The sequence below is a fragment of the Apaloderma vittatum genome, unplaced genomic scaffold (assembly GCF_000703405.1).
Source record: "Apaloderma vittatum isolate BGI_N311 unplaced genomic scaffold, ASM70340v1 scaffold27025, whole genome shotgun sequence".
In the NCBI taxonomy this organism is placed as follows: Eukaryota; Metazoa; Chordata; class Aves; order Trogoniformes; family Trogonidae; genus Apaloderma; species Apaloderma vittatum.
This window is the reverse complement of record NW_009715809.1, coordinates 29,000-40,388: the sequence shown is the minus strand read 5'-3', so window position 1 is coordinate 40,388 and position 11,389 is coordinate 29,000. Positions and strand designations below refer to the sequence as shown.

The following is an 11,389-nucleotide window of genomic DNA, read 5'->3' as shown; positions in this document are numbered from 1 at the left end:
TCCTGCTACATGGTGCCCTTCTACCCAAGTAACTCTCCTCTTACCAGACAAGACAATTACAGTTCTCATGGTGCTGTGGATAATTCCGGAGAAACTCAGCACTTCAGTCTGACAAAGTTTAATCCCCTTTATTATGCAAGAAGCCAGAAATTGCTCATCAGAGGTTTCTGACATAGACTATGTATTCTGCGATTGTCATTGAAAAGTCCCTAGCAGCTAGTAGGGGTTGATAAATTACCTTTTATTTACAGAGAGTTTTTTATCTCTATTTATTTACAGAGAGTTATTTTCAGCCATGAGGCAACGTACATCTACTTTGTGATAGGATTACATTTTCTCTACAGGACATTTTACTGGCTTTCTCGTTGTTAGAGCCAGGTCTTTGTACTTTGATTTATCAACTTCTTTTCTTCCGCAGAGGACAGACTGCTGTACAGCTGCAGGCACATTAAAAAGACCAAGTCTCAGTTGAGGTTGAAGTGCAGTGATGAGTTCGGATATGTAAAGCACTTGAACCTGGTTTAATACATGTGCCTTAAATTGCATGCAGCATGACCTCATCTTTGGAATGAAAATGTTAATCTTTGAGTTAGCATAATATAAAGTACTAATCCTGTAGGTCTGAGGGCAGCTTTTTTGAAAAGTAATTTATTATCCAAGAAATTAGCATTCCAAAGCCTAGTTGAAAATTTTATATTTGTAAATGGAATTGGGTGTAGCGAGTAGATGGACACTGTTTCCCAGATGCCGATGTCCTGAAATCTGTGGATGGGAAACCATCTTAAGCACCTGTGGAAGTACTTCCTGCATGTCTAGTGAGCTTTCTGTCATACTGTCTTAATTTGAACAAGAATTTAGCCTGTCTTATTTTAGCACTTTTTAAAATAATTATTTAAAATACTAACTATGGTGTGTGTGGAGTAGTTTTACCACACCATCTGTGGTGCTGTTTTGGAAGAAAGAGCTGGAAAAGGTGGTTCTTCTGCTAACAAAGAGCTCCACAAGGCAGTAACAAACTTAGGCCTTGTGCAGTACCTGCAGAGTAACGCTTCTGATGGAGAAGTCTTATTCAAGCACAGGCACATAGAGTTTTTGCTTTTCAGTGGGTACTAAAAGCACGGAGAACTGCTGGAAGCTTTGAAATGGTGGTTTGGTTTTTGGTTTTTAAATGGTGAACTGGTAATATTAACATTTTGTAGAGAAGTAGAAACTTCTGTTTAGTGTCTAGAAATCCAACAGGAATGTCAAGAGCCTGAGCTATGTCTTACTGTGTAATCTTTCATCTTAGTTTGTGACCCTAGAATAAAGATTTTAAAGAAGCAGATAAGTTGTTTCTCTTCTTAATTTATCCTGCAAATGAGTGTCTACACAAAACATACAGGCATTTCTGAATATGGCTGTAGTGTCTCTAGCATTGCAGCAAGATATACATACCGTAATATTGTACAAAATTAGTAATTAAAGAAAGCCCACAGGAGCATGAGTCCAGGTCAGCAACTAGCTAAGCCCATAAAGAGACAGATATTCGTGGCTAGTAATGGGCTTCTTGGAAACAGAGCTGGTTACACCAGGCATAAGCATTCCTCCAGGCTGTCCTAATAGTGAGAGTAAAGGATTAACTCTTAATCGCACAGAGCAATTCTTTCTATTACAATCAAAATACCCTTTCCACAATAAACAGGAAGAGCAGCACGAGTCCTGCAGCCTGCTGGTTGTAGGCACTCTGGGCTCACTCTCTGGGGCAGTGGGATAAAAAATTGCCAACATTGCATAGAAATATGGAAGATTTTTGAGGAACATGTTATGGAAAGTGACCCTTAGCTCTCTGATTTTAAGGCTTACAGGCAAATGACCTTTTGCAAAGAAAAACACAAGTACCGTATGTAGTAACATTTCCACGAATGAGAGAATCTGTAGTTTTGTCTTATGTTTGAATAAGAAAAGGGGAACACCAATTCACATTTTCTAATTACAGTACTGATGCATGTGAGCCCTCGTTAATGAGGCCGACAGGCTCACCGCACTATTAAGAAGGCTATGCAGCTTTTAAAAATCCTTTGCTTTTTTACTTGTTAATTACAAACTTGTACATTTTCATTCCCCTGTCTCCCAGCAGGTGATCGCCACTTACAACATAAAGAGATACTTCTAGAGCATTTTTTTTCTTAATGACTCCACTTATTTGAGAAGTTAATGAAAACTTCTGGCATATGGCCAACAGCCTATACATTCACTTTATCTTGCCAGCAACATGCTTACAGTTTAGAAATTCTCATCCTTTGTGAAAGCAAAAGAAACAAAAAGCCTTCAACATTTCCTTTACTGTCACTCTTCAAAGGTGTAGTAGTAATATGGCACAATCTACATAGACCTTACCAAGGCCCCTACAACTCCAAGCATAATCACAGCACATGCATGATTGGGAAGGAGGAGGAGAGAGGAGGAATGAGAGATATAGGGAATACTCTTGTATCACTTATCAACATTCTTAAAGACTTTTCTCTCAAAGCCAGACCTCTTAGCTGTCCCTTGAGGGAACACACAGGAAGACAAATTGACCAAGTTTAGAAACTACACAAGTTAAAAATCTCATAAAGATGTGCTAGACTTCTTCACAAAAGAAAAACTACACATGAGCAACACCCTTTTCCACAAATTGTAGAAGCGTGAGAGATTATAAAGCTCAGTGTTACAAAAAAACCCCCCAATACAGCAAACAAATAAGAGTACCTGCACCTCGAAGAGCTTTCCAGCAACACCAGCAGCACAGCTGAACTCTCATCACCAACACACCCTCCCCTCTGCAGGCAGGGCAAGCCCCTCATATCCTTTCTGTGGGTGCTCTCAGGTGAAGCTGATTTGGGTCTGCCCCTTAAAGACTCTTCCTTTCTTCAGAAAGACAGGCTGGATGGGCTTAGGGACCTTGTTGTTATATGTGATTGCTATCAAGTTACTTCAAGACATTGGTATTTAGTAGAATGTTTTCTGACTACAGCCACTAATCTTTGCAGCTTTATTTAAATAAATATATAAGGTGCTTTTGAACACTGGGAAATTCATCAGCTCAGGAGGGTGTGACGTTCAAAAGGGTTCCATCTCTGTTGGGATGCAGCAAAAAGTTGGGAGCATATGAAGACAAAGGTTTGTAATAAAAAGAACCTGCAAACTTCAATATCCTATGGCTGGCAGACTGCTTACAGGTAAACAGCAAAGAAGGTGTCAGGAGAACTTTGGCCATCCCATAAATGAGAGGCAGGAATTACAGCCTAGACCCAGAGCCCTGCAGTTTCCTTTTCTGATCACAGAAGCACACACCTGGGTCTGGATCTGGCAGAAGTCTGATACAGCACATCAAATGCACTCACGGCATTTTGGTATGGGAAGGAGGAAGACGCATTTCGAAATCTTCCAGAAGCAGCAGACTGGGTGGCACGGTGCTGCTTGTGAGGACACACCACCTGCTTGGGAAGATGAACTTTTCCTGATGCTATGTAAACTGGCAGAGGTGTAGATATTAATCCAGAGCTAATAGGACCTGGGTGAAGAAACTAAGGAATCAATGTCGGAAGAGGTTTTGTTTCAACTAAAGGCCACACCTTGTTCACATCAGTCCTTGAAAGAAGTTGTGCTGTGTCTTGACAAACCTTGTATTCACAGGACTGCTCCCAAAGCTAAGCAGCTTAGCTCTGGCAGAGTTACCTGGGTCAAAGCATCGTCTCCTGCTGGAGACACTTATGTGCATTTTAGCCACTGCAGTCTGCTGTGCCCTGAAACTGAAGGACAGGTTTACCAAAGTTCACAGTATTTGTGGTGAGCATCTCTGAGATCCAATTTGCTAGATATCACGGACTTCATTCACCCACATGAGCCCAGCCCAGGGCACCTCTTGCACCTGGACTCTACATGTTGCCCAGGAACAGAGTCAGGTACGAGCAAGGTGCTGTTTGCACCTATTCCGGGATGTGAGACTGTGTCTCTTTCCAAGCCGGCAAGGGCTGATGCTCACCCGGCCACGCTGGGGAGCAGCTTTGCAGGCTCCTGCCCTGCTCCGTGGGGCACAAGCAGTGGTCCTGCCCCCCGGGCTCACCTCTCAGGCAGCCCAGAGCTCCCCACACGCAGGTGGCATGGATTTTGTGCTGATGTCAGTGATGGAGAACTCTGACCCTGAACTCTGAATTTTTAACACAAGGCTGTTAACAGTACCATACGAGAGAATGATGAACCTTTCATTGCTGAGGTGGTATGGCATAATTTTAATTATTTTTCAAATAAATAGATTTACATTTTTCTGATTTAACACTTTGTAAAATTTTTACATAATCATTAAAGTTACTTTTTCTTCAAGGTACATAGGAATACTCTATATAAAAATACATCTTTAAATGAAACATTAAAAAACACATTATTAGAGCTTCGAAATGCCATAGTCCCATTATATTTCAAAATGCAAAAAGGTTAGCGGCACAGATATTTCAAGATACTTCTTTCTACATTCAATTAAATGTTTAATTTTTGATATTTTTTTTTCCCTTGGAAGTATTTCTTCTTAGTTTTAAAGCCAATGGATTCGCATAAAAGTACTATAGAATGGAAATCAACTCTGGTATCTTTATATTCACATGTAAAGCGTTTAACACTGAAGAATGATTTACAATGTGTGTTTATACTTAGTACAATAAAAATAAAACCAAACTGCGTATATCATGCTTGACATTTTAAGTATCTTCTAGACATCACTTTCATTTTTTTTTTCTTTCCCCCTCCCTTTTTTTCCATCCCAAAACCATTTTCAGAATCATACAGTGATTCTGAGTGCATTCATTCTGGGTTGCTCTGCCCGCTACCTCTCTTGCCTTGGTTTTGTGAAGACTTACTAAATGCAGTTCCAACTGATGAGGAAAGAAACTGTTAATGCTCTGAGCTTCTAGAAAAAGCAAACTCCAGAATAATGCAGGACGTTAAACCAAGGATTCAGACAGCAGAAGCTGCTGGCCACTACTGAAAACATTGGTTATTAAGTCACATTTTCTTTTCACGTAGATACCTGAGGCATCCTCAAAATTTCCTGAGACCTTTGCCAGAAGAGAGGATAATTAGACCCTTATTTGTAGTGGTTTTACATCCCCAAATCTGCTCTTCGCCATCACATATTTCTATACAGATTTCTTAAACTCTTCTGACTGTGAAAAAAGGAGTTTTGTTTGACAGGCTGTGATTTACAAGTCATGGTCTGGAGACCAAGCCCTGTACCCATCATTCTGGATGGCAAGAAGGGAAACAAACTAACCATTGGGGCATTGATAGTTTTAAGTTCCATGTGCAAACCAATACAGCCCTTCAAAAAATTTGCCACATCAGTGAACTTCTGTGATTCATTCACCATTTGTGAGAGTCTCTTCTTTACTCCTCCTCCTTTGTGAGCCACAATAAGATTATTTTCCAGTAGAAAATACTACAGGGATGCCCAGAATGCTGCCCTCTTCATCCCACCTTGTAGATGGAAGTTAAGTTATAGCTGGATAACAACAAGCAGCAGATACAATACAGATGAGATCTGCATTAGATTGGATATGTGGTTCATCTTTTTAGTCCGTAGGTACCCTCTGTTTAGGTTGCTCTAACTCTCAGGATGATGCCCTTCCTACCCTACAGATAGACTAGAATTAAGAGAGGGCAGAGAAATGTTTCGCCTACCCCAGGGAATCTCCTCTTCCACGTGTGGCTTCTTGACTGGGCTTTAGAAACAAAAGTTTCCCCACTGTAGAACCAAAAAAGGAAAAGGACTAACAATGCTGTTCCTAACTGCAGGGGAGGACTAGAGATGGAAACTCAAATTATAAATTATAATATGACAACAAAGGAGCATCACTATGGGCTTGCAGCATCTCTCTGCCCCCAAAAAGCTACAGTAAAAGTTGGTTTTCATGGACGCTTATCAGCAGCTCACCCAGCTCTGCACATGGGAACTGGAATGATTTGATCCCATGCAGCCTGTGGAGATGCTCACGCTGACCTTGCTGGGTTTTCAGCTGGGCTCTGCTAGGGCACTTCCAAATACATTATTTTATACACTTAGTGGAATGGTATGTATTGGCTCTTTTGCAATTGGCCTTAAACCAAATTTTGCCCAAGTGGAAAGGCAACTGCTATGGCCTGAATGTCTCTTACCTTTCTTGCCATCCCTCTCTGTTACCTTATTAATTGGTCTCTGCCTGTAGTGATGAAAATGGTATTTAGGTCAATGTGTTCTTTGCTAATTGCATTAGCCATGTGCCTAAGACTTAGTCTTCCTCTTCTCCTGGCACTGCCTTTGGATACTAACATGCGGTCTTTAAATATATTTCACTCTGAGCAGTGTACTTAATCTGTCAGGTGAGATGGATAGAGTCTCTTTTAGGCAGACTAAGATGATCAGTGGAATGCTAATTACAAAATTCACATGGGTGGAGAGACCCCTTTTTATAAAGAAACACAAGCCGTTTTATATGCTAAGTTTTATGTAGAGTCTGCAAAAGCAGAGGACAGAATTACATCTGTGTTCTGCATATGAGGTCTAATTATATTTAGAATACATGGTAGTTTTTACTGCTGCAACATCTTCTAGAACTTTATTTTATAAATAGGATCATTTTCCCTTGGAAAAAAAATAATAATACAATATTGGCTTTTATCTTCTGAGGGTTTTTTGCTTTTGTTTAAATTGCATCTTATTAGCATAATTTTTCCTCACATTATAGCAAAGATCAGAACAGAAGTGTGTTAAACCCACACCCACACACATGTATGTATCTCCTGAAGCAGATTCAGGAAATGTAAAACTGCTTCTGGCTTGGAAATAGAAAACTACTATGCTAGATATGTGGCAAAGTCCAGCAGAAGGAGCTGCATTATGTGACGTAGGGCCATCAAAATCAAGAGACCTGTGAGAGGTCTATATTCAGATCTAAAGAAAAACGCCTTCTCCATGTTTATTTATTGAATGCCATTGGATCCTACATACTAGCCAAAATCCAGACAGCCAGCTGATAATGAGTTACTAAATTCCAACACCAGCAGAGACTAGAAGTTTCCCTTAGCTAAGCTAAAGTTTTGAGTTTAACTTTTTTCCCCAAGGACATTCACTACGTTTTGAGCAGGAAATAAATATCCTGAAACTATTTCCTAACTGTTCAGCTTTGAAACATAATATTTGCTTATTTGCTCTGAATGCCTCAGAATTAGGGCTCTGTAAAATACTTGTCAGAGGACCTCGGCTCTTTACCTTGTGCTGTGCCCATCACCGCTCCGTCCAGGCAGCTGTGGGGTAGCGTTCCAGGAGCGCGTTCCTCAGCTGAGCTGTATGGATCTTGTCTCTGGTCTCCACGGTGCAGGTGACCTGGGAAAAGAATTAGGAACATTCCTGACAGCGTGGCAGCAGTCTCAGACAAAGGCACTTCCAAAGAAATCCTAAAATAAACTCGTGAAAGCAAAATGATCAGTTCAACATAAAAACTCTGGACCTCACATCCTCCATCCATGCAGGTAAGAAAACTGACAATGCAGACATCTGGGGCTCTTCCAGTCCCTCTGCAGGGTCTTAAAACCTTCCAATAGCCCTACTTTTTATTGCTTTCAGAGTGTGAAGAAGATAGACTGATCCTCTGCTGGGTCTTGGACAAGTGCTTGCTTACTCTTGGTTTCCCTGAAGTCATCCGTAGCCAGCTTCTCCTTCCCATTCCCTGGGATACGTACATGGTGCAGCTGCCACCTCCCCAGTATCTTTACTTTTACCTCTCCCCATTTCTTGTGTTTCTGGGCAGTGCTTGTTCCATCCTTTAGGCTTTTTACATTCTCTTCCTCTTCTCTCTCATGGAGTTATCTCCCAGTCCTTTATCATCTCAGCAGTATTCTGGCTGGTTTAATTTACTAACATACTTTCTTGTTTTACACTGAATTTCTGTTTGCTTATTGATTCACACCTGGGTTTCTGTTGCTAAATCAAACTAAATCCAAGCAAACCTTGACTTGGTCATTTTCTTTTTACTCTTCATTTCCCTCCACAGGTATTATTGACAATTCTGTAATACAGCCACTGAGGACAATAACAATGTATTTTTTTCAGTTCTTCTTTAATCCCTCTTTTCTACATACACCTCTACTGCATCCTTTGAAAATCTGGGCACTGCTGAAGGTGAGGCACCAACATGAAGGTGCAGAAGGAAAATAATGCTTCACATTTTTAGACTACTAACTGCCAGCACCACTGACCCTGCTGGAATTAGCACTGATGTTGCAAATGTCACATGGAAAAAAGACCTTACAAAAATGTGGAAATCTAGTGAGGAAAGGATCCAAGATAAATCATGGTGGAACAACAGACAGTTTATTGTAACAGGCAAATCTACAGAGAACAGAAGCAAAACTAGTCATGGTAACTTTATGTGGACTATTAGGGACAGATGCCCTGTATAATGCTCTTATCAGAGCTGCACCATTTATAGAAAGCAACAAGGCAAAAAATAGTTTCTACTCAAGTATGTTTAGGAGAACATTTCTAAATAAGAACTCTGTGAATTCACATTTCTGGGAATGAGCTTAAAAAGCCAGTAAACTTTTAGCAAACATGTTGAATGAAAAGATAAAAGACTAACTGCAGGTTAAACTCAACAGCTATGAGCTCATTTAATTAGAAAACTGGCTTCTTAAATATCCATCATGAAATAAGCTAAATTTCTGATCTGTTTCTGTAATACCTCTCTTATCTTGAACATGGTTCTATTCTTTTTTGGTTCGTTGAAACAGAAATTGAATGCCTTTTTCCTTGGGAGAAGGGAGATTTAGCTTCAAGAAGGACAGACACAGAAGACAATTCATAATGAGGGAAGAGGAAAGAACACAAAGATTGGGAAAAGTGTCTAAAGGATATCTAGGCACCAAAGTACCAAATATCCATTATCCATTCCAAGGCTTATAAAATCCCTAAAGCTTCTCAGTCATTTCTTCAAAAGCACATACTCATTTCTCAGAGTCTATAATTAAAGAAAAGCAAAATTTTTCCCCTTCCACGGCAATCATGCCTGTTTAGTCCTAAGCAAATCAATTGCCGCGCTTGGAATCCGCCTGGGCTTGCCGGGTTTGGCTTTGAAGGTTTAGCAGCAAGCAGTTGCTCTGCCCAGGGAGCAAGCAAGGGAAAGCATTTTGATCTAGAGAGCTAGCTATCCTCCTCTCTGCCCTTCTCTTTCTTCTAATGATTGAAGCCAGACAGCCTTGGATAGATGGGAGACAGAGCTTAGAAATAGTTTGGACAAAAAACCTGTCTTTCTGTTCTGTGCGTGCACAGCATCCAACCTGTGACATGGCCATTGACATGCTGCAGTGTATTGCAAATGCAACAAGAAAAGCAGCAGCAATAATAACTCCAGAAATTCACCTGATCTTTCACAAATGTCAAATAGAGGAAGAGAGAAGACTTGCTTGCAGCAGGAGTGAACAGAGAATCACACTGCACTTTAGAGCAGCCACAGATCTAAACAGCAAGGAAGGGAAGAATTTGCTCTCTTGCTCTCTTTAAGCCAATTTACGCTGCAGTTTGACTCTCACAGAACTCCTCTCTCTTATTTGTTTCATGTGGGAAGTACAATTTACATGCATGTCCAACAAAGCAATGCTCATTTACCTGGGGAGGTATGTGAGGGTTATATTTATCTGGGATGAAGAGTCACTTCCATTTTATTAGCTACAGGAGGTTGCATATCTACTGATGAAGTAAGTGCTCCAGATTGGTCTTATTTAAGAACAAATGACAAAACCTATTGCTTGGCATTTCTTATACTCCAGGCAAGATAACTCACAGCAACTAGAGAAAATTTTACTTTAAATTTGCTTTAAACCCTCAGTACTAGACATAGGCTTTTTGATTCAATAGAGCTCTCTCTAACTGCAGGACCATGTTTGCACAGCAGACCTTTATTTTCTGTGTATCAAAAAGCAACAACAAAAAATGAGTATATTTTATGTATTTCTCTCCTGCATATCTTATCCTTGCTGGACTAAAAAAAATAAATAAAAATGATCTGGTCCCGTAAGACCATTAAAATTACCAGCCAGATGGATATTTTATACTGTGTTCAGAATTCCTTTCTCTGTGACAGGTAGCTTAAAGACTGATTCTGGCATAAGTGTTTAGTTAGCCTGTTGGGTTTTTTAACAGCAATCCTATGAGTAATGGAAGACAGAACAGTCTTCACAGTCTTGTGAGTTTTATTTAACAACTAGAAATAACTGCAAGAGTAAGACAAAGGCTGAAAAAAGGTAAAGGAAAAGTTGATCACAAGTTCTTACTCTGTGCAACACCAAAATCCAGATGCATAAATGAAAATATTCACAGGAATTAATTAAATGTCAAAGAGAGGAAAGTTCATAGCTTCACAAAATGAGGAAGTGTGCAAAGTTCTATGCTGAATAATTCAGGCACCAGGGTGGGCACCTCTTCTCCCCTTTAACAAGTCTCATGTGTGGGCACTTTGCCTTTTAGATAATATTTTCCTGGATATTAACAATTAATTCAGTGTACCTCATTTCCCTGATGCCCAATATCTGTAGTTTGTGTGTGCAGATATAGGGTGGACATGCGGAGCCAGTGCTAGAGAGCAGAAGAAATGTCAGTAGTGTTGCTCAACCAAAAGAGTTCATTTTCCTGTGCTTATCTAGGCTCCATGTAAAATTAGATTGTAACCAGCTAGTGCAATTCGTTATGTCCCTGACTCATCCACTGAACCTTTGTATCCCACTTCTTTAATCCTAGAAACCATATTCATCATCACCTTCCAAACTGTTGGTCTCGTAGGATTCAAATGACTTAATATTCATAATACACCGTGCTCAGCAACACCATGGGTTTGTTCGCACAAAAATCACTGGAGTTATGAAATCTTTATTTATATACACTGTCTTCAGTTCTATAAATAAGGCAAGGCTTTTCATTTCTATTAAAAGAATCAACAACTGCGCCGCTTTCTGAATTCTTCAGTAAACTCCCAGTGTAGGTTACTGCACACCACAGACTATTTGGCAACAGCACTTCAGTTTATGGTTGGGGCATCAGCTGCCAGGTAGTCCACAGGGTCAGTGCGACACAACGCTTGAAAAAGAGTGCAGCAGATGCCTCAGCTGTCACTAACCAAGTGCAACCTGAGCCCTTATCTTTTGGCATATTCTTGCATGCAGGTCAGTGAGCATGAGCACAAACAAGTTGCCATCACATTACCTAAATCAGAAAATAATCCAACAGGTCTACTCTCAGCCTGCCTGGACTCCGATCCTTATTTCTACAGCTAAGCCAGGCTATTCTGCACCAAGTTAGTCTGCTGTGGAATGCTGTCAAAGAAAACGATCAAATTCTTCCAGAGAG

The 11,389-nt window shown here is 40.3% G+C and overlaps 1 protein-coding gene across 1 annotated transcript in view; it reads right to left on the bottom strand.

Moving 5' to 3' along the window:
- Positions 1-7,069: 7,069 nt before the first annotated feature.
- Positions 7,070-11,389, bottom strand: part of LOC104273853 (serine racemase-like) — a 31,209-nt gene continuing 26,889 nt past the window's right edge. The window contains exon 12 of the mRNA XM_009869306.1: positions 7,070-7,375. Within this exon, the coding sequence (XP_009867608.1) occupies positions 7,277-7,375 (99 nt within the window). The 3' untranslated portion in view covers positions 7,070-7,276. The remainder of the gene's footprint in view (positions 7,376-11,389) is intronic.